Here is a 23526-nt window from a genome sequence, read left to right on the forward strand (position 1 = left end):
GATCCCCTCGACGGACGATATACGCGGATTCAGGAGCACGGTGAACGGGAGTCAGGCTTTGATGTGCCCTGCACAGGGGTTCCCCGTTCCCTCGAACAGGTATAGATATATATATATATAAATATATATATATATATAGGATATAGAAAGCGAAGGAGGAGAAAGAGAATCGCGTGTATCGTGGATCGGTCGCCAATCGTTTGGTTGGTTTAATTGCAATTTGATCAGAGCCGGTTGGGAGCGTGAGGCCGAAATTCCCGACCATCGACGACTCGAGGAGTTTTCGCACGACCAAGGACGGCTCGGTCACCCTTCTCTGCCCCGCGCAGGGCCACCCTGCCCTGGTGTTCAAGTAAGTGACTCGTGACTTCGTCTCGCCTCTTTTTTCACGCAGAACCCGTGGCAAGCGTCAGGCCGAAATTCCCTTCCGTGAGCAACATTAACGGCCTCACCGTTCTTACCGACGGAGCGCTGCCTCTCCTCTGCCCGGCCCAGGGATTCCCTGTTCCGAATCATAGGTATGGCAAGGTTTTCTTTCGTTCCACTTCGCGTTTCTTCTCTCTTTCTTCCTCGAAAACGGATGGGCAAATAACTTCCTTCCTTTCTCGTCTACGATCGTACGAACTTCTTCGTGGCGCCACTTCCGAAACAGCGTTTTTCAGAAGAGTTAGGAAATCGAAACGGTTTGCTCGCCACTGGGAGGGAAAAGTCGTATCAAAGATTTGAAACCATATGTTTTTATCGTTATTTTTCAAATAACCTTTGTTCGGATTAATTATTTTTCCATAGATTTCGTCGCCTTAAATAACGATAAATAAGACGCATTATTATTATCGTGTTATTATATTCCGTATAACGTATTCGATTCCAAACCGTCGAAGCTACTCGGGTTGCAGCGATCTTTCTCGAGCTCTTTTTTGCTCCATAGCGAAACGGTTAATTCGAAAGAGGACGATCGTTCAGGAGAAAGTTGAAGGACGGAGGAATCGGTCGAACGCGAGAAGAATTGGCGGGAAATGGAGTCCCCCTGCAGGGGTTCCCTCTCTCGTGGCGCGAGCACGAGATTGAACGCGTTCGTGAAAAAACATTCAGAGCCGGTTGGGAGCGTGAGGCCGAAATTTCCGACGATCGACGACACGAGGGGATTCCGCACGATGAAAGACGGCTCGGTCACGTTGCTGTGCGCCGCCCAAGGCTTCCCTGTCCCGGTTTGCAAGTAAGTGACGAGGGAGCCGATGCGCATCTTTTTGCACCCGATTCGCAGAGCCAGTGGCGAGCACCCGCCCCAAACTCTCCACCACGATCAACTTGATCGGACTCGCCGCGAACACGAACGGGAGCTTGCCGCTTTTCTGCCCCGCGCAGGGATTCCCCCTTCCGTCTTATAGGTAGGGAAACTTGCGGATAAGTATTCGAGAAGATTATTATTTCGTCGATTATGTTAATCCTTTCGGTCATCACAAGGACGTAAACATGCTTGGTGCGTGTATAATACATTCGACAAGGAGAAATAAATTTTTTTGTCCAAAGTGTAAATGTTCATTCGTCACTTGACAGAAAATTGTTTTTTTTTTTATTATCATCTTCAAAAGTTTAACAACTTGCTTTGTATAACTCGTATATATGTATGTATTTTGGTGAAATATAATCTTTGAACGTGCACTCGCTTGAACACAATAATCTCCTCGAAGATATGAACCGAAAAATGATAATTTAATTTAGAGAACTGCTTGGGAAAGCCAACGATTTTTTTAAACGATTGAATAATTGGTGACCGAAAGGGTTAAACTGATTCTCGGCCACTGCTTGGATCGATGCGGCCATATTTATTTTTGATTTTTTAAAAATATTCCTTCACGAATAGATTCCTAACCTCTTTACGTGTAATTTTATAAAGCGTGGAACAATATACTGTCGAATGGTTAGATTTCTTTTATCTTAATTTAGATTTAGACCTTGATCAAAGTTTGACAGTGGAAATATTATTTTCAAAGTTGAGTTTGAGGTTTGTGAGCACGGTGATGATGAAATCAAGCGAAGATGAGTTTATTTAAGAAATTGACTATAGAGAGAAGGGAAATAGATGAGAATAGATATATATATATACGGTATAAGAAGATGAAATATAAGAATAATAGACGGTGAACGTGAGATTATCGGGATCATAAGGTAACGTTTTACCGATACCTGCCCCGACAAATCATCTTGATAATTACATTATCCTTTAAATATCGCACAATTTATAAAGACGCGTAAAATATATAAAATAAGACATGATATATTTTACAGATTAATTTGTGAAATCATTTTGAAATTACCTAAAAAATTGGGGAAATCGTCTAAAGCTGTCGATTAAATATAAAATTTATCGCAGCACGCGAATCTCTCACTCGAATCCCCCTTTTTGGGATTGCTCCGCAGAGCCCGTGGGGAGCGCGAGGCCCAAGTTTCCGACCATGGACAATTCCCGCGGCTTCGTCTCGAGCCTGGACCAGACGCTCACGCTCCTCTGCCCGGCCCAGGGGTTCCCCGTTCCCTCGCACAGGTGAGGGAATCATCCCTGCAACTCTCGATGACCATCTCTCTCTCTCTCTCTCCTCCCCCCTTCGTAGAGCCGGTGGCCACCACCAAGCCCAAGTTCCCCATGACGGAGAATTCGCGCACGTACACGGTCCACCGCGACCAGCCGTTGACCCTCATGTGCCCGGCCCAGGCGTTCCCCGTTCCAGCCTTCAGGTACGAAAAAAAAAAAAAGGAATGGAAAGCGAGGAAACCCTTTTCCCTCCTCTTCCATCCTTAGAGCCTGTCGGGAGCAGCCGGCCGAAATTCCCCTCGTTGGCCGACTCGCAAACGTTCAGGGTGGCGCTGGGCGGCGCGATGACGCTGCTGTGCCCGGCCCAGGCGTTCCCCGTTCCAGCCTTCAGGTAAAGTCGAGAGGAGGAAACACGGTGCAGATGGGAAGAGTAGTAGTTATCTCACTCTCTCTATATATACATATATATATTCCTTCGTCACTGTAGAGCCCGTGGCGAGCACACGGCCGAAATTCCCCTCGTTGGCGGATTTGCAAGCGTTCAAAATGGCGTTGGGTGGCGCGATGACGTTGCTGTGCCCGGCCCAGGGGTTCCCCGTTCCGTCGTACAGGTAACCCGAGCTTTGCCTCGTCCATTCGACTTTTTCTTCTCGTCAGAGCCGGCGTCCAGCGCTCGTCCTCAATTATCCGGGCCGAGCGATCTTCTACGGTTCAGCGCCTCCTCGCGGAAAAGCGTCACCCTTCTGTGCCCCGCCCAGGGATTTCCAGTGCCCTTTTATAGGTAGAGTAAGATAGATCAGATGGAATAGAAAAGAGAGATACCCTCGTAGGATAAAAGGAGGGGGGGAGTCCCTATTCCAGCAGAGGTTTCGGAATATATATATATCTTCGGCGTCTCGCGTTCTGTTTTTAGAACCGGCGTCGAGCAGCAGGCCGCAGTTTCCATCCGTGAACGACGTCGGATTACGCGCGACCAAAGGCACGGGATTCTCGTTGCTTTGTCCCGCACAGGCGTTCCCGGTCGCCACGTTTAGGTAGGTCGATTCCACGGATGAGAGATAGGAGGATATCCGCTTTCGTGTCGCCCCTGTCCCAGTATATTAGACTCTCTCTCTCTCGCGAGAGAGAGATAAGTTTTCTCCGTGTTTCGTGAATTCGAGGTTACCGTTTCTAGAGCCGGTCGGCCTCGCGAAGCCAAAGTTCTCCACGATCGACAAGAGCCGAACGTTCGAGGCCCTCGAGGCTCGGGGCGTCACGCTGCAGTGCCCCGCTCAGGCGTATCCCGTCCCGATCTTCAAGTAAGTCCAACCACCAGGAAGATTCTTCTCTCTTGCGCAGAACCCGTGTCGAGCTCGAAACCTAAATTGACCGCTCTGGACGTGAAATCGACGAACCCTAGCGCGACGATCACCACCGTTACCACCCTCTTGTGCCCCGTTCAAGGGTTTCCCGTGCCGGCGTTCAGGTAAACGATGCCAGTCCCAGGCTGTACTCGAACCTTTCTCTCCCCAAAGAGATGGTGCGGGCGCGTGTGGATCGATCTTTTGAACGGTTTCTTCCCGCAGAACCGGTCGCCACCACGAGGCCAAAATTCCCGATGACCGAGAACTCGCGCACCCTCACCACTTACACGGTGTCACGCGATCGACCTTTGACTTTACCCTGCCCAGCCCAGGCGTTCCCCGTCCCAGCCTTCAGGTACGAGAAAAACAGTTCTGCTCGAATGAGGAAGGGGCGATGTCGTCGTATCGTCGCTCGAACGTAACTTTTTTGGTCAGAACCCGTGTCCAGCGCGAAGCCAAAGTTCACGAACGCGGACATAAAGGTGGTGAGACCAACGGCTAGCTCCGCCTCGGTGTCGATGACCTGTCCGGCCCAGGGGTTCCCTGTCCCCGTGACACGGTAAAGTAAGAAAACGAAAAAAAAAGAAAAAAAGAAAGGGGGAGAAAAGCAGTTTCCATTCAATTCTCAGAGCCCACCTCTAGCCAAAAGCCAAAACTGCCCTACGTTCGTAAGGTCGAGTTTATGGAAGGGAGGAACGGCGATGCGGCGTGTTTGATGTGCCCGGTGCAAGGTTACCCTGTTCCACTTTCGAGGTGAGACGATATTCGACGCGGTCGATACGATTTCCCTCCGGTTTCGAATAACGCTCGCGCGATTGCCTAGATTAATTCTAATTTCTCTCTGTCGTTCGATATCCACGCTCCATGTATATACATATATGTATATATATATATACAAATATCGGAAATGTAATTGCCATCGATGCACATACGTGTATATATATATATATATATATCTTCCCCAGAACCTGTTGGATTCAAGTCGCCCATTTTCTCCACGGACAATAGCCTTAGTAAATACGCGAGGCGAAAGGGCACGAGCGTGGTGCTCGCGTGCAACGCTCAGGGATTCCCCGTGCCAACGAGCAGGTAAACCTCGCGTGATCTCAACTCGATCGATTCGATTCAAGGGTGGTTAAACTTTCGCTTCCCACGTTTTCCTTGTGCCGATTGTTAGAACCGATCGGGTCCAAGTCGCCGATCTTCTCCAACGATCTCAGCTCGACCGCGTACGCGAGGCGGAGGGGCGCGAGCGTGGTGCTCGCGTGCAACGCGCAGGGATTCCCCGTGCCGACCACCAGGTAAATCCCGCGTGGAAACGTTTCCTTTCCCCGGCCGCATTCTTTTCTTTTTTAGAACCGGTCGGGTTCAAGTCGCCCATCTTCTCCAACGATCTCACGCTTAGCGCGTACGCGAGGCGGCGGGGCGCGAGCGTGGTGCTCGCGTGCAACGCGCAGGGATTCCCCGTGCCGACCACCAGGTAAATCCATCCCGATTCCAAGCCCTTCGCGCTCGGTGGTTCGAACGAAAGGGGCGCAATTGGACGAAATTATTTTTTGCCCGAATTTAATTTTCGGAGAATTTAATTTTCGGGAAATTTTCGTTATCGCGATATATTTATCACGATTTGGTGTTATTTCGTTAAAAATGTATATTAAAAAAAAATTAACATAAAATCGCAAGGATATTTGTGATTAAGAAACAGGCAAGGAAGCGTTTAGAATTTGAATGTACGATAATTTGTCATTATTTCGTTAAAAATGTATATTAAAAAAAAATTAACATAAAATCGCAAGGATAAGGATATTTGTGAATTCGAATCTTTGAGAGACAGGCAAGGAAGCGTTTAGAATTTGAATGTACGATAAATTGGAAACGATATTGCCATTTATCACGATTTGTCGTTATTTCGTTAAAAATGTATATAAAAAAAATTAACATAAAATCGCAAGGATAAGGATATTTATGATTAAGAAACAGGCAAGGAAGCGTTTAGAATTTGAATGTACGATAATTTGTCATTATTTCGTTAAAAATGTATATTAAAATCGCAAGGATAAGGATATTTGTGAATTCGAATCTTTGAGAGACAGGCAAGGAAGCATTTAGAATTTAGATATTGCCATTTATCACGATTTGTCGTTATTTCGTTAAAAATGTATATAAAAAAAATTAACATAAAATCGCAAGGATAAGGATATTTGTGATTAAGAAACAGGCAAGGAAGCGTTTAGAATTTGAATGTACGATAATTTGTCATTATTTCGTTAAAAATGTATATTAAAAAAAAATTAACATAAAATCGCAAGTATAAGGATATTTGTGATTAAGAAACAGGCAAGGAAGCGTTTCGAACTTGACAAACATACGATAAACTGGAGTTTGAGAATTGGAAATAGAACATTCTAAAGTATGTCTATTTGCTACGGGATGTAGATACCAACTGAAAATTAGAAAAAACATTTGTAAGAAGCGACATACTGACGGCTAATATTATTATTGTTGCTTATTTCTGTAAAATATAATAAGTAAATAATCATAGAGATGCATAATGTAAGATGGATTAGAATTAATTAGAATCCATAATAATAATATCGGTGTCAAAAAAATCAGTCAAGTAACCAGCGTTCGACTGAACGGTGGCAAACAAAATTAATGTCGATCAAATACGATTCATACAACGAAACAACGATTCTTAATAAATTTACAGAATATTTCCCAACTTGAAATGAAACGTGACCGATCAGTCTCTCATCAATTCTCCGCCTGTTTAATTTCGTTTAATCAATGCAAACGTTTGAAAAGAGGAATTAGCGGAATTTCGCCCACTTTCGTACGTATCGTTCGAACCACTCGATGACCGATCTCCCTTAAAATCTTCGAACAATAAGAGGCCAATCGTATCGATCCGTGAATAAGCCACTTTCGAATCATCTCGAATTGTCGCTCAAAGGGCTCGTGACGAATGACCGGAGCGCGGCGGTTGTGTGTTTCGCAGAGCCGGTCGGGTTCAAGTCGCCGATCTTCTCCAGCGACGACAGCCTGAGCAAATACGCGAGGCGGAGGGGCACGGGCGTGGTGCTCGCGTGCAACGCGCAGGGATTCCCCGTGCCAACGAGCAGGTAATCGGGCGCAGAGAACGAACACGATCGATCGATTTCAGAGCCGGTCGCAGCGAGGTCACCCCGATTCACGTCCGACGATCTGAGCCGCACGATCGGGCGATTCGAGGGCCAACCCATCTCCATTTTTTGCGCCGCGCAGGGAAGCCCTGTGCCCACCACTAGGTGAAAAATCGTCGTGTTGCGTATCGATTTCTCTTCGAAAATAGAATAATCGTGTTGTTTAGAACCTGTTGGAAGCAAGGCGCCAGCCTTTGCCGGGGATCAAAAACTTTCTCTGTTGGTGCGACGAGCGAGCACGGACGTTAGCCTCCCCTGCAATGCCCAGGGACATCCTACTCCCGCGTATAGGTACGAAGAAAGTGGGCGACTCCTTTCTCTCCCTTCTCCCCCTCCCTCTGAGAAAAGGGGAACCGAGGGCTGGAAAATTGTAACGTCATCACCCCCTGGTTGTTGACTTGTTTCCTTTGCCCAGAGCCGATGGGGATCAAAGCGCCGGCTTTCCCGGGGGACGTTAACTCGTTCCTCCTCGTTCGTAGAGGGGGCGCGAACGTGGGCATGCCGTGCAACGCCCAGGGCCATCCTGTTCCCGTGACCAGGTACCGTCCAGGTCAAATTCTTCCGGTCCGCAAAAGTGTTTGAAATCGCTTTCCATTGTTGTTGTGACGGGACGATGATTCCATAAACCAAGTCCCTTTCACCCTTTCGCTACGAAAATGTTCTCGAGCTGCAACTCGAGCTTTTGATTAAACACTTTGGGATCAAATAATGGTACGATTGAATGAATAGAAATAATTGAAACGTTGTTTGAAAAATAACCTGATTCTCAAAATCGGTTATTTTTGCTGAAACGGGGGACGTAAAAACATCGGCCGTGGTTAACGAAAGGGTGAAATAGGCGAAGGTCAGTGTTCAGCCGGTTGCTCTTTGACGCAGAGCCGGTCGCCTCGAGGAAGCCAAAGTTCTCGAGCGACGCGAAGAAGTCTTGGTACGATCGCGTCGTCGGCCAGCATCTCACGCTCTTCTGTCCCGCTCAGGGATTCCCCGTTCCCTCGCATAGGTATAAAAAAAAAGAATTAATTAGTCGAAGCATGACCTTCCATCTCGATAATCGCCTCGAAGAAGAGTGACACGAAGCTTATACGCCGATACGAGCGTGTTATCCGCCCAAGATCTGTTCCCGTTCAGGGGTTCCCTCGCACAGACAGACATACCTCGAGCAAGAGAAGATCAATCGTCAGAGGAAGCACGGCATTCTTCTCTCTTAATAGAGCCGGTCGCCTCGAGGAAGCCAAAGTTCTCGAGCGACACGAAGCTTACCTGGTACGAGCGCGTCGTCGGCCAACATCTCACGCTCTTCTGTCCCGCTCAGGGGTTCCCCGTTCCCTCGCATAGGTATACGCGAAAAAAAAAAGAAAAAACGAATAACAAATTATCCTAAGCATGGATCCCTTGTGTGCACGATATCGGTCAGAGCCGGTGGGCAGCAAAGCACCGGCGTTCACCGGCACGTTGAAGGGCGGATGGATGGAAACGGAGGGAGGCAGCCACGTTGTCCTCTTCTGTCCCGCTCAGGGGTTCCCCGTTCCAACGTATAGGTATATAAACACGGAAAACCGGCCGATTTTAACCTACCGACATTTCGTGTATTCCGAGCGGTCAAATGAGCGTTGCAAAAGAACATTTGTAACTGAATATAGAAAACGGCTAATTGGATTCGTAAAGTAAACAATACGGAACATTGAAAAATTTCCGTTGTATCTAATACGTTATAGAAAATAAGTGATACAGTAACAAGAAATTGTAAACGAAATTTCAAAAACGATCATTTGACCGCGCCGTGGTAGGTTTAACGTTGAACCACGCGTCTCGTTAGAGCCGGTCTCGAGCAAAGCGCCGGCGTTCACCGGCACCTTGAAGGGGGTGTGGATGGAGGCGAAGGGAGACACCCACTCCGTCCTCTTCTGCCCCGCGCAAGGCTACCCCGTGCCGTCGTTTAGGTAACATCCTTTTTTTTAATCCGTGCTTAATCATCAAGCGCCCTTAGAATAGAGCAGAGGTTACGTCCCCTTGGCCTCGTTCGCGATATCGGCCACTTCCCTTTCCCTTTCGTCGTGCAAAGCGGAACGATTAATTGTGGCTGTTGGTTCGTCGCGTTGTCAGAACCGGTGGGCAGCAAGGCACCGGCGTTCACCGGCGGGGACGTGAAGGGCGTCTGGCTGGAAAAGGGGGCTGGATCCAGCGCCGTGCTGCCGTGCCCGGCTCAAGCATATCCCGTCCCTTCGTATAGGTAAAAGAAAAAAAAAAAAAAAAAGAAAGATCCGGGTTACGCTCTTGTTGAACGGAGGGGGAGGGGGGGGGATTCCAGGCCAATCACGTAGGTATGTTAAACGCGGGCGTAGCATCACGCTGACAGCTTCCTTGTTTTGTGTATCCGATTAGAGCCAGTCGGGAGCAAAGCGCCTGCGTTGATGGGGATCGTTAGAGGAATAATGTTGCGAATCCAGGCCGAGTCCAGTGTCGTGATATTCTGTCCAGCGCAGGGCTATCCCGTGCCCTCATTTAGGTAACAAATTCTTATTCGAATTTTCGTCTTTACTTTAAAAGAGGAAAGAAGGAGGGATAATTCACTCTACACCGCTCTCTTCCTAATCTAATCGCACCGAAACTGTGACTAAAAAAATCACCTCGTTCGATCCGAAGTTATTATCTTGTTACGACTAACATTATTAATCGCCACAATCGTTGTTTGTTCACCGCATGTGTATACACGATTATTGGTATAGAACCGATCGGGACCAAGGCCCCTGCGTTCACGAGCGAGTTGAGGGGTGGTTGGCTGAGGAAGAGGGCAAGGTCAAGCGCCGTTCTCTCGTGCCCGGCTCAGGGTCATCCCGTGCCCACGTTTAGGTAAAAACGATTCGTCCAACAACTTTTTTCTAGAACGAAAAGAAAGAAAGTATTTTAAAAACGTTTCCGGAATAGAACCGGTCGGGAGCAAAGCGCCAGCGTTGACGGGCGACTTGAAGGGTGGCTGGAAGGAGAAAGCCTGCGAGTCGACCGTCGTTCTCTTCTGCCCGGCTCAGGGTTATCCCGTGCCCAGTTTTAGGTAAAAAAAAAAAAAAAAAAAATCTCCTTTCCTTCGACCTCGGCCGCGCCACGTATCTTCTTCGTATTTTCGCGGTCAGAGCCGATCGGCAGCAAAGCCCCTGCGTTGACGGGAGAGATGAAACGGGGTTGGAAAGAGACCGGCACGCGATCCAGCGTGGTGTTGACGTGCCCCGCCCAAGGTTATCCTGTGCCCAACTCTAGGTAAACCTGCCTCATCCTTTTCTTCTCGCGGTGAACCAGAACCGGTGGGTAGCAAAGCGCCGTCGATTCTCGGCGAGAAGGGAAGCCTGATGGAGAGGCGCACCAGCGCCGACATCGTGATCCTCTGCCAAGGGCAGGCTTACCCTGTGCCAACGTTCAGGTAAAGGGAAACGGAGCGATCCTGTCTTCCTCTCCTTTCGACCGTTTGACACGTTTGATGCGTTTCGTTTGCCGGAAGAACCGGTGCAAAGCAAGGCTCCGTCCGTGGCCGGTGACGCGAAACGATGGCAGAGGACCAAAGCGGCGTCGGGATTCGCGATGCAATGCCAAGCGCAGGGTCACCCGGTGCCAACGTTCAGGTATTCGTATCGTTCGTTCCCGCAAACGAGAGTGGATTGTTGCCGCAGACCCGATGGGAGCGAAGGGGCCGAAATTCTCGAGCGACGACCGCGTGCACTCGTTCGTTCGGGCCTCCGGGGGATCGTCGACGTTGCTTTGCCCCGCCCAAGGGTTCCCAGTTCCCTCGTTCAGGTAAACTTGCCCCCTTCTCATTCCCTCGTTGCGATCCAGAGCCCGTGGGATCGAAGGCGCCCGCCTTTCAGAGCGACGCGAAAAGCGTCACCTACGTGAGAGCCGCGAGATCCTCGGTCGCGATCACCTGCGCCGCTCAGGCATCGCCACCCCCGACTCACAGGTAATTCTCTCTCTTTCCCTTCTTCTCTGTTCACGCGGCGGTGGCACGTAGAAAGGGGGAGGGAAGGGGTGAAAGCGTTTACCTTTGCGTTTTTTTTTCTTTGGAACGTGAGAGCCGGCGGGTCGAGTGTCGCCCAAGTTTCCAAAGTCTGCCAAGTCGGACGCGTTCGAGGTGGCGAACGGCGCCGAGGTCAGTTTGTTGTGCGACGCCCAGGCGTTCCCTGCTCCCACGTTTAGGTCAGTGAACCTGGCGATTCCCACGTTTCGTTCGCCGCAGAGCCTGTGAACGGTGCCAAGCCGAGAGTCGCGTCCACCGCCAAGTACGACGTTCTCGCCAGCAACGCGGCTAGCCCGGTAACCATGCTTTGCCCGGCGCAGGGCCACCCTCTTCCAGCTTTTAGGTAAACGTCCCACCTTCGAGAATTCCCGAATTCGATCAATGTTCGACTCGTGTCCAGAGCCGGTGAGCGGCGCTGCCCCCAAAGTACCACCCACGGCCAAAATAACGGTCCTCGCTTTGCCCGCGGGCGACTCCGTGGCGACCTTGTGTCAGGCGCAGGCGCACCCCTTGCCGATCTTCAGGTACGAGATTTCGACTCGACGAGACGCGATGAAGACACGCGATGACGAAGATCGATCGATCGGTTTCTTCTTTTTTTTTTTTTTTTTTTTTTTTTTAGAACCGGTCGGAAGTAGTCCTCCTCGATTGCCGCCTAGATCGAAATTCGACGGATTGGCAAAAGTACGGGGCCAAGGTTTGACGTTACTGTGCGAGGCTCAGGCCGGTCCTCCGCCTTTGTACAGGTGAGACGATTCGTTCTTCGACGATTCGGTCTTCGTCTTCGCGCTCGTCCAATCTCCCCCCCCCCCCCCTCCCCGATCTATCCCCGATTATTGCAGAGCCACGAGGTAGCGTGCGCCCGAACGTACGGGACAAGGACATGAGTGGATTGAAGAGAGACATCCTGGTCGATCTCACGGTGGGTCTGTCGTGTCCCGTTCAAGGCTATCCAGCCCCCACGTTCAGGTACGCGGTATTCGAAAATCGAGGGCGGGCGTTCTTTCGATTCGATTATTTCGAGCGGATCGCGGCGGTTGTTGCAGACAACCGACGGGCAACGTCGCGCCGCGTATAGCCGGTTACGAGGGCGGCAACCTGATCGCGACGTTCCGGTAACGTTGATGGTGGCCCTGGACTGCACGATCCCCCGTCCCAGTGGCAAGGTATCCCTCCCCCCCCTCTCTCTCTCCTCCATTCGCGAACGAACGGGTTTCAGAGGGCACGGGCGAGACAGGTCCGCGCGCGTCGGGCAAGAGATTCGAGAGGGAAGTGGTCTCGGCCGCTAGAGGTCGGGATATCGCGTTGAGCCACTCGCTTCAGGGATTCCCCGTCCCCCTCACGAGGTAGCGTCGTCCATCCTTGGTTCGTAGCTTCCCCGATCGGTGTCGCCGCCTGAATTGTTATATCGTTATCATCGTCGCTCGTTTCGGGAGGGGCAGGTTTGAGGATCGGGTAAGTACGCATGCAACGTATTACATGAGACGTATGGCATACTCTTCACCATGGAGGAGGAGGAGGAGGAGGAGGTACGTAGCGTGTCTCTGGCGAGAAGAAGAAGAGGGTCTCACCGATCGAATCGCGGCGTGGATGAAATCGAAACTAGACTTTTTCGCGTGATCGCGTAAGAGCCTCTTCCTCGCCACTTATTCTTTTTTTTTTTTTTTCTCTCTCTCCTTTCAATTAATAATTAATAACCGATTAACGATCATAAGGGATTAACGGGTCTAATCGAAAAAAGAACGAAACAACGAACTTGGGGGGGCTAGTTGTTGTTCCATTCCATTGATGGGCAACGAACGATATCGATTTCCAGAACCGTCCGGTCGTACCGGCCCAAAAGGGACTGGAGACGGCCTTAATAAGTACCGCGGGGTAGAGGGCGAGTCTCTGGCGCTGGCGTGTGCGGCACAAGGCTTTCCTGCCCCGATCTCTAGGTACACACAATTATTCCGTATAGCTTCTCTTTTTTTTCTTTTGTTGTCGGTTCGGTCTTGCTCCGCAGAGCACGGATCCTATTTTCGAAGCGTTCCATCCTTACCCTCTACCCCGGGTGTCGGGTGGCGGTACCGCAAAAAATCCGACGAGTCGACGAGGAGGAACGAGCTCGACGAAGAGGCGGAACGAGAGAGAGAGAGAGAGAGAGAGAGAGAGAGAGTGAGACGAACAGAAGAGAAGAAGAAGAAGAAGAAGAAGAAGAAGAAGGGAGGAGAAGGCAAACTCAGTGGAAATTGCCGCGAGAGAAAAGAAGATAAGGGCGAAACGAGAAGAAGGGTAGCCTCGAGTGGAAGAAAAAAGAGAAAAGAGAGAGAAAAAGAAAAGAGGAAGGGGAGGAAGAAAGGAAAGCATGTGCGAGATCATGTCGACGCGGACGATTGAAACGAGAAAGAAACGACGGATGAGCGAGAAAAAGAGAGATATATCAGAGGAAATGTTCTCGCCGCGGGAAATGATTTGAATTTCGATCCCTTTATCCGATGATTTCGCGCCGCAAAATAGCTCGTGCTCGTTCTTCGCTCGTTCTCTTTCTTTCTTTTCTTCTCCGCGATTATTCAAGCTGCGGCGGAGGGACGTGTCGCGAGGGAAGGAAGAGAGAAAGGAAAGATTGGTGAAACGAAACGATGATATGTGGGATTGTCGGACAAATGTCGGTTTTCAGCGCCAACTTGGAACGCTCCCCCCCCACGTGGCGCGCCCAACCCCCCACGAGAATAGGTGACACGGACACACTAGCCGCGAAAAGGATGCGGGCCCTCTTCTCCTTCGGTAACCTCGGTGCTGAGAGGGTGTCACCCGATCAATGGGGCCGACAATGTTGCCCTGCACCTGCACACATCCAATAAGTCCCACGATATCTGGCTGGTAAGTCCTCGCCACCTTCGTGCCTCCGTTCATCCGTTCGTGTTTTTTCACCACCACCCTCTCTTTCTCTCACTTTGCCTCACAAGATTAATTTCGTCGTGATCTTGTTCCCCTTGTCATTGCAATATTGTCGCGCCTCCTCCATTTTGCACAATTTTTAACACGTCGTGTCGCTCGATCGCCACCGCCTTCCCCATCTTATCCACCTATGTATGTGTACCGCATATTTTCTTTTCTTTTCTTTTTTTTTTTTCGAAATATCGCGCGAGGAGAAGCGTGAAAGTGTTGATCTCGATTTTTTAACACGATCGAGATTCTTCTTCTTCTTCTTAATTTCCGATCCAAGCCTTCCCTCCAAATCCCAAATTGTTCGTTGGTACGCATTCGCTCACCGCGTGGCGAGGATCGAGAGTTGACCTTCTTTAATCCCCCTCAGCCATTTTCGATCTCCGTCTCGAAAAAAGAAAAAAAAAAAAAAAAAAAAAGAAAAAAACCAACCCACGCTTCTTCTCTTGGCGCACTTTTCTTTTTTATTTTTTTCAGCCCTCTCCCCGAGTTAACCGAGTTGTTGTTCGCCAGCCTTCGTAAATCCGTATCCCCTCCGACCTGCTCTGCTTCACGACCGCTATTTACGTTCCAGCTGTTGTCTCGAGCTCTCTTTTTCATTAAGTTTGCTGTTACTCGTGTCGTAGCGAGACACGCGCTAATGAGCCGGCAGTAGAGGCGAAAGCCCGCGCCCAGAGACGCCCGAAGCCCTGCCTATATATATCTACAATATATATATATATATATATACATATATACACACACACACACACACACATACGGAGGATGGGAAAGCAGCGAGAAGCGAATAGAAAATGGCGTGGCGATCTCCACTTGTTGGTTCGTTTGCTTCTCTACGAGGCGCATCTTCTATTCGCTCCCCCGTCTCTGTCCCATCCCCGAGACGAAGGAGAGATGGAATCGGTTCGAGTCGCAAAGACAACGCGTCTCGTTTCAGATGGTACAAGTTCATCGAGGGCTCGTCCCGCCGTCAGCCGGTCCAATTGAACGAGCGAGTCCGCCAGGTGAGCGGGACGCTGATCATCCGTGAGGCGCGCGTCGAGGATTCGGGCAAGTATCTGTGCATCGTGAACAACTCGGTGGGCGGGGAGAGCGTGGAGACGGTGCTGACGGTCACGGCACCGTTGGGGGCGGAGATCGACCCGAGCACCCAGACCATCGACTTCGGCAGGTCGGCCATCTTCACGTGCAACGTGCGAGGGAATCCCATCAAGACCATCTCCTGGCTCAAGGACGGGAAACCGCTCGGGTTGGAGGAGGCAGTGCTCAGGATCGAGAGCGTGAAGAAGGAGGACAAGGGGATGTACCAGTGCTTCGTGAGAAACGACCAGGAGAGCGCGCAGGCGACGGCCGAGCTCAAACTCGGTGGACGATGTGAGTTTTCCTTTTTTTCGAAAAGTCAGGGGAGAAAAAGTTTTAATTATTTATTTATTCCCTCTGTTCCACAGTCGAACCCCCGCAGATTCGCCAGGCCTTCGCCGAGGAGACGCTTCAACCGGGGCCCAGCATGTATCTGAAGTGTATCGCGAGCGGGAACCCGACCCCCGAGATCACGTGGGAGCTCGATGGCAAACGTCTGTCAAACACCGAGAGGCTTCAAGTCGGCCAATACGTTACGGTGAACGGCGACGTGGTCTCCAATTTGAACATCTCCAGCACTCACACGAACGACGGTGGATTGTACAAGTGTATCGCAGCCTCGAAGGCAAGGAACCCTTCCCCCTTTCTCCCAGATGGACAAGATGGTATGATAATAATAACGAAGGTGGTACATGTCGGTCGAACAGGTCGGATCCGCGGAACATTCGGCGCGTCTCAACGTCTACGGTCTCCCCTTCATCCGCCACATGGACAAGAAGGCGATAGTCGCGGGTGAAACTCTTCGCGTGACTTGCCCGGTTGCCGGATATCCGATCGAGAGCATCGTGTGGGAGCGCGACACTAGGGTGTTGCCGATCAACAGGAAGCAAAAGGTATTCCCCAACGGGACCCTGATCATCGAGAACGTGGAGAGGATGAGCGACCAGGCTACCTACACGTGCGTCGCGAGGAACGCTCAAGGTTACAGCGCAAGAGGCACGTTGGAAGTTCAAGTAATGGGTAAGTTCGGCCATTCTTTCTTCGCCCATTCGGCCCCGTCTACTTGTATAGGAGTTTCCAGTTTTTCGATCGAATTCGAATCGTAACGCTCGATCGCGATTTTATTAAAGAGTAACTTTATCTTAATATTTTCAATATTTTTCTTTTTTTTAAAGATAATTGTTGTTGATTCGCGCGACGAATCGTATCTCGCGTTAAAAACGCGTTGTTTTCAGGTATCCAGGTGGTTGGACAAACGCGATAACGTTTCTTATCTTGCAGCTCTAATAACGACCACTCTTTCAGCTCCCGACGGACGATAAGATCGAATCAATCCAATCGAGTATCCAATCGGCCGAAATATCAATTACATACGCGAGATCGATATCTTTTTCATCCCAAAAGTCGCGTAAAGAAAAACATGGACACGGACACGGACCCCGTCAATGGAACGCTTTATTATAATCGCGCGTTACAACAAACACGGATCGTCTCGAAAAGAATGTTGGTATGGCGGTGGCTACATATATATATCGTAAGAAAAATCGTCTTCGCGCTTCACCAAGTACCGTGTCCCTGAACACGACGATGGATCGGCGTCTCTCGTTTTCTTTTCGTTTCACCAAAGAAAAAAAAAAAAAAAGGAGAACGAAACGCAGCCGATCCATCGTGACGTACGTATATATACGCTCGCGACATACCTGTCATCACACGTCCATACATCGATCCTCCACCCTCAGTGCCGCCCACGATACAGCAGTTCTCGTTCACCAAGCTACCCATGAACGCCGGGGAGTTCGCAAACCTGCAGTGTATCGTGCCTACCGGTGACCTGCCTTTGAACGTACGTTGGAGCTATCCCGGAGAGGAGATGGGCGGTTCCTCGGGCGTGCTTGCCAAGAAGGTCGCGGATCGCGTTAGCATGCTCATGATCTCGGTCATCACCGCGAGACACGCGGGGGAGTACGTTTGCACCGCTGAAAACGCGGCTGGAACCGCGTCCCACTCCACCACGCTCACCGTCAATGGTTCGGGACTATTCTTTCCTCCTCCTAATAAAAATATTTTCTTCGTTTCTTTTATTTATATATATATATATGTATATATACATACGTATACGCGTTTATCTTTCGTTTCCGTTCGTTCGTTCTTTGCACAATTGTTTCTGTCTCCGTAAAAAAAAAAAAAAAAAAAAACAGCACCGTAGAGAAGAGAAAAACCCTTTCTCCTTCCCCATATCCTCGCTTCTTCTTTCTCGAGAGATCTCTCTCTCTCTCTCTCTCTCTCGTCTAATCGTGCAACGGATGATTACTCCAGTTGGACCGCAGCTTCTACCGATCGCTTTCAATGCCGAGGTCGCCAACTCGGGAGACTCCGTGTCCGTGCCTTGCTCGATCTTGAAGGGCGACATGCCCATGGATATATCGTGGGCGTTCAACGGCGTGGCGATCGACACGTCGAAAGACCCGAGTATCACCGTGACGAGGATCACCAAACACCTGAGCACGCTGAGCATCGATGGCGTATCAGCGAGACACGCCGGGGAGTACGCCTGCTCCGCGTCGAATCTCGCCGGTTCCGTCAGTCGATCGGCAACGTTAACGGTCAACGGTACGGATATTTCCCATTTTCCTCTTCTCCTCTCCCCCTTTCGAAAAATCCGACCACACCTCTTCTCTCTCGAGTCGCCATCTTCTCACCGCCATACCAACGTCGTGGCAACGTCGTCGTGATCGTTGTCGATGAGAAGGAGTAGCTACGCTCCTCGTTCGCTCCTTCGACCCTCCCCTCTCCTTCTCATTTTCCAGTTGCCCCGCAAATACTGCCGTTCGGTTTCGGGGACGAGGCCGCGAGCTGGGGCGAGCTGGTCTCCGTCACTTGTTCCGTGGCCAAGGGCGATCAGCCGCTCGAGATATCTTGGGCGTTTAACGGGGCTCCGATCGACAGCCACCACCACGGATCCGACGTCGTCATAGGGAGCACCAACAAGAAAAACAGCGTGCTCACCATCGAGTCGGTCGCGGCGAGGCACGCGGGGGAATATACGTGTTCCGCGTCGAATCGCGCCGGCGCCACCACGCATTCCTCCCGGCTAACCGTAAACGGTACACGTGACTCCATCGTGTAGACCCTTTCCTTCTCCTTCTCCTCCTCCTCCTCGCGATCGGATCCCGCGGAGTGGAAAGTGGAGGCTGCGAGCGGAGAACCCTTTCTTCGAGTTGTGACAGTTTTTTTCGCTTTTGGTCGGTCGCGCAGTCGCGCCACAGATCCTCCAGTTCTCTTTCGGCGACGATCCGCTCAACTCGGGGGAGATGCTGTCGGTTTCTTGCACGATCGTGAAAGGCGACTTCCCGGTCAATTTGACGTGGACGTTCGACGACAACCCGATAGACACGGGCAGGCAGGACGTTAATATCTTGACTAATAAGAGGGTCAGCTTCTTGAGCATCGACAGCGTCGCTGCCAGGCATGCTGGAAGATACAAGTGCATCGCGTCTAATGCCGCCGGAACGGACAGTCACACGGCCGTGCTCTCGGTCAACGGTACCGTCTCATCCTATCCCCCCCTCTCTCTCTCTCTCTCCACCAATTATTATTGAATTTTTGCCAAACTTTTGTATAACCGAACCGAACCTGTGGCTGTTAAAGAGCGCGCCGACCCGTTCCAGGGAATATCTTCGTCTTCTTCCTCCTCCTCCTCCTCCTCCTCCTCCTCTTTCAATTCCGTAAAATATTTTTGTGAAAACATCGGTAAATCGGTCGGCGCGTTTTTCAATCGCTTTTGTATCCGCTCTCTCGTTGTATTTTCTCTCTCTCTCTCTCTCTCTCTCTCTCTCTCTCTCTCTCTCTCTCTCTCTCTCTCTCTCTCTCTCTCTCTCTCTGGTAACTTGTTGTATTTCCGCAGAGTAATCTTCGTAGTGCGTTAACGATGATAGTTTGTTAAGAAGAGAGACGCGTCACTGCCGTCGTCGTGTCGACGATCGAGAACGCCATCTAAAGATCATCGTCAGAGGCGACGGCGGAGGTAACGAAGGAGGACACACGGAGATGCAGCAGGGAGATCTCCTCCGTGTCTCTTTACTTTCGTATACCGCTTCTTTTCTCTTTTTATTTTTCCTTTTCTTTCCTTCACTCGCAACTCTACTCTCATCGTCTCTCATTTCCTTCATCGATCCGTCCTTCGATTTCTCCTCGAATCGAACGAACTTGCGGGACGATCTCCGCGGGAAGCTCCGTACGCGACGATTCAAAGGCCTGTTTGGCCGTTTCTCGAACTTGCAGTCGGGCCCCAATTGGCCCCGTTCACGTTCGGTGACGAGGCGGCGAACGCGGGCGAGATGGCCACCGTTCAGTGCGCCGTGATCAAGGGCGATCTGCCGGTGAGGATCGCGTGGTCGTTGAACGGGCGGCGTATCGACATTGGACGCGAGGGCCACCGCGACATTCCCGACATCGTGGTGACGAGGAGCAGCAAACGGATCAGCACGCTCACCATAGACTCGGTGGCCGCGAGACACGCGGGCGAGTACTCGTGCACCGCGACCAACGAGGCCGGATCCGCCACTCACGTCTCGATCCTCTCGGTGAACGGTACGCGCACCCCAAATCAGGGGGCGATTCGGTGGTGAACGAACCGATCGGGTGGTTGGTCGGCCGTGCATACAACGCGTACATGCGTCGTCGTGGTGAAACCGTCGAAAGTGTGTGTGTATATATGTATACACGCGTACATATATTACGATCATTTCTTCTTTCGTTCTTTCATCCGAGATATATATATATATGTATGTGTATATGTATATATACAGCGTTGTAGTAATAGTAGTAGTAGTAGTAGTACCGTTTTATTTCCGTTTTAACGACACTCGCGTGTATCGACGCGTTGCACGCTATCTATCTAGCCAGTTGTTGTCACGTCGACAGTGGCGCCGCGCATCGCCCCGTTCGAAATGGCCGACAAGGCCGTGAATTGGGGCGATTCCGTATCGGCTGTCTGCACCGTGGTCAACGGAGATTCCCCGCTCGAGATCAGCTGGGCTCTCGATTCCATGCCCATCGACGAGAGCCACCGGATATCCGTGATCACTAAGAAAAGGAACAGCCTGCTGTCCATCGATTCGGCCAGCCCGAGTCACGCGGGAACGTACACTTGCGTAGCTTCGAACGAGGCAGGCGCCACCAGCTATTCGGCGGAATTGACGGTGAACGGTACACTTAACTCACGCACGTGCAACTAACTCACACGATCGACGGACGCACTCGAAACGGACGGACTCGTGTGCAATATATATATATACGTATATAAACGTATATATGGTAGAAAAACCTTTGAAAAACGATCTCTCGTCCTTCTTCCTTCCTTCTCACCGCTTCTTTCCCTTCTTCTCATCTATCTCGCTCTCTCGTTCGCGCGTGAAAACAGAGAGAGAGAGAGAGAGAGAGAGAGAGAGAGGAAACAGAAACTCGGGAAAAAGTTGTTGGGTTACAGTCGCACCGCAGATAGCTCCGTTCGTAATCACCGAGGAGCCGGCCAATTGGGGCGACTCGATTTCCGTGGTGTGCGCCATCCTCAAAGGCGATTTACCGATCGAGATCGCATGGGCGTTGAACGGGGAGCCGATCGGCCGCGATCGTCCCGATATTAACGTTCTGGCGACCACGAAAAAGAATAGCATCCTCAGCATCGAGTCGGTCGCCGCGAGACACGCGGGGGAGTACACGTGTTCGGCGTCCAACAAGGCTGGAGCCACCAGTCATTCGGCCACCCTCGCCGTAAACGGTACATTTATTTCCTCTCCCCTCCCCCTCCTCCCCAACTCCTCCCACTCCTTCCCCTTTCTTTGCTCTCTCCCTCCCCTTCTTCTTTGCCTTCCCTCCTTGGCAGCCAGGTGTCGGCGGTGGTCGTCGAGAATTTCTCCTCCTTTCGGAATCGGTTGAAGCGAATCGAGTTTTTTTTAACGAGCGATCGATCGATTGTTCCGTCCTAGTTGCGCCCGAGATAGCCCCGTTCGTGATCAGCGAGAAACCGGCTAACTGGGGAGACACGGTCACCGCAACCTGCACCATGCTGAAGGGCGATTCTCCGATTCAAATCGAGTGGGCCCTGAACGGCGAGCCGATCTCCCACGATTATTCCGATATATCGATCGCGACCAGCAGGCGTGTCAGTCTGCTCACTATAGACGCTGTGACGGCCAGTCACGCCGGGGAATACACCTGTACGGCGAGCAACGCCGCCGGTGGGACGAGTTTTACCGCGACTTTGGCCGTCAACGGTACAATATATATATATGTATATACACGATACGCGTGCTCTCTTCTCTTGTTTCATCCATCCAAGTTTTGCTTCTTCTCTCTCTCTCTCTCCCGCGACATCTGCATGCGCGATACTCTCTCTCTCTCTCTCTCTTTCTCTCCAGGTCAGATCATCGAGTTCCATTCGATTCATTCCCTCTTCCTTCCTTCGTTCTTTTTATTTTGTCAGGAAGGTGGACGTCGATTATTCGAGTCGCGAAAGCTCGTCACGATTCTTTTTTTTAAACACGTATATATATCATGCTGACCACAGTTGCACCGGAAATCGTGCCATTCGATATCGGAGAGGGGCCAGCGAATTGGGGGGACACCGTGACCGCAACGTGCACGGTGCTGAAAGGGGATCACCCGATCCAGATAGAGTGGGCCTTGAACGGCGAGCCGATCTCGCGTAATCATTACGACATATCGATAGTGAATACCAGCAAGCGCGTCAGTCTGTTGACGATCGACGGCGTGACAGCGAGACACGCGGGGGAATACACGTGCTCTGTCAGCAACGCAGCCGGTGGAACCAGTTATTCCGCAACTCTCGCCGTGAACGGTACAACAACAACAACAACAACCAGATCCCGTATTTTCTTCCCGATCTCGCTCTTCTCTCTCTTCGCATGCGCGCAATGCCTTCCCTCCTCTCCCTTCCAATCCTCTCTCGAAGAAATTCTCGAGAACGCGTCGAAACGAAAATCGACGGAGAAAATCGATCGATCGTTGGTGCTAAAGCAAGTTTCCATATGTGTGTGTGTGTAGTTGCGCCGCATATAGGGCCGTTCTCGATCAGTGACGGACCGGCGAACTCGGGCGACATGGTCTCGGCCACCTGTTCGATAATGAAAGGCGACTTTCCGGTAGAGATCGTGTGGAAGTTTGACGGTAGGGCGATAGGTTTCAACGATCCGGACGTAACTATCACGAGGATCAATAAACATATGAGCGCATTGAGCATCGAGTCAGTGGCAGCGAGACACGCGGGCGAGTATACGTGCGTAGCGACGAACAGAGCTGGAAACGTCACCCACTCGACCACGTTGGCTGTGAACGGTATCTATGAACCATCCGAAAAAAAAAAAAAAAAAAAGAAAGGAACGCGAGCACGCTTGCACGTCAAACGAGTTTTGCACACAAGTAATGATCGCCTGATTCAAAGAAAAAAAACAGAGAAAAGAAAGATTATCCCTTTTTCATCCCTTCTCTCTCCCTTCTTTCTCCTTTCCTTCCAACTCGAGGAAGACTCCTTCGCGTACACGGACGAATATATATATAATATATGTATATCGGTTATATCTTGGATATTTTTTATCGCGACTATTTTCCATCAAAGTTGCACCGCAGATCTTTCCGTTCACGTTCGGCGACGAGCCGGTGAACTCGGGCGAAGCGATCTCGGCCACCTGCTCGATCCTGAAGGGAGACTTCCCGATGGACATATCCTGGGCGTTGGACGGTACGCCGATCGATTCCGAGAGAAGCGATCAGTACACGATCACGAAGAGCAAGCGGCTGAGCGTGTTGGCGATCGATGCCGTGGCGGCAAGGCACGCGGGCGAATACACTTGCACCGCGTCGAACAAGGCCGGAGCCTCGAGCCACACGGCCGTCTTGGCCGTGAACGGTAAATGCGCGCGTGTACATGCAGCACGTCTCTTCTCTCAGACCCGCCCCCCCCCCCTCTCTCTTCTCTCGTTCATTTCGCGATCATCCTGTCCTCGCGCGGGGTACCACACACGAGGGACACGTATCCGCTCGAACGAACGAACGAGAGTTTTTTCCAGTGGCGCCTCAGATCGCGCCGTTCTCGATCGGTGACGAACCCGCGAATTGGGGAGAAGCGGTCTCGGCTGTGTGCACCATCGTGAAGGGGGACCTGCCCATCGAGCTGGCCTGGGCCCTGAACGGCGAGCCGATCACCGCCAACGATCGCCCCGATATCACGATATCGAGCACCGGGAAACGTGTCAGTCTGATGACCATCGAGGCTGTGAACGGCGCCCACGCCGGGGAATACACGTGTACCGCCTCGAACGCGGCAGGGGCGACCAGCTATTCGGCCACCTTGGCCGTCAACGGTACAGAAAACGTACCCTCGGCCTTGCGATACATCCGTTTGCATTCTCTCCTCCTCCTCCTCCTCCTCGTCCTGTT

At 51.0% G+C, this 23526-nt stretch overlaps 1 protein-coding gene across 11 annotated transcripts in view; it reads left to right on the forward strand.

Annotated features, from left to right (window-relative positions):
• Positions 1 to 23526, forward strand: part of Dscam1 (Down syndrome cell adhesion molecule 1) — a 58427-nt gene that overhangs the window by 16702 nt on the left and 18199 nt on the right. For 3 of the 11 annotated variants that reach the window (XM_086903866.1, XM_086903874.1, XM_086903875.1), the window contains 5 exons: positions 9441 to 9564; positions 14927 to 15363; positions 15438 to 15694; positions 15777 to 16089; positions 19351 to 19659. In XM_086903866.1, coding sequence (XP_086759992.1) covers positions 9441 to 9564; positions 14927 to 15363; positions 15438 to 15694; positions 15777 to 16089; positions 19351 to 19659 — 1440 coding nt within the window. Of the gene's footprint in view, positions 1 to 9440; positions 9565 to 11461; positions 11586 to 11903; positions 12031 to 14926; positions 15364 to 15437; positions 15695 to 15776; positions 16090 to 17876; positions 18174 to 19350; positions 19660 to 20557; positions 20849 to 21056; positions 21345 to 23156; positions 23451 to 23526 lie in introns of all 11 variants that reach the window. The other 8 variants (XM_086903869.1, XM_086903873.1, XM_086903872.1 and 5 more) reach the window with 6 other exon arrangements.

Source organism: Apis florea, unplaced genomic scaffold, assembly GCF_048593485.1.
Source record: "Apis florea isolate Af1SG1 unplaced genomic scaffold, ASM4859348v1 contig_2293_pilon, whole genome shotgun sequence".
Taxonomy (NCBI): Eukaryota; Metazoa; Arthropoda; class Insecta; order Hymenoptera; family Apidae; genus Apis; species Apis florea.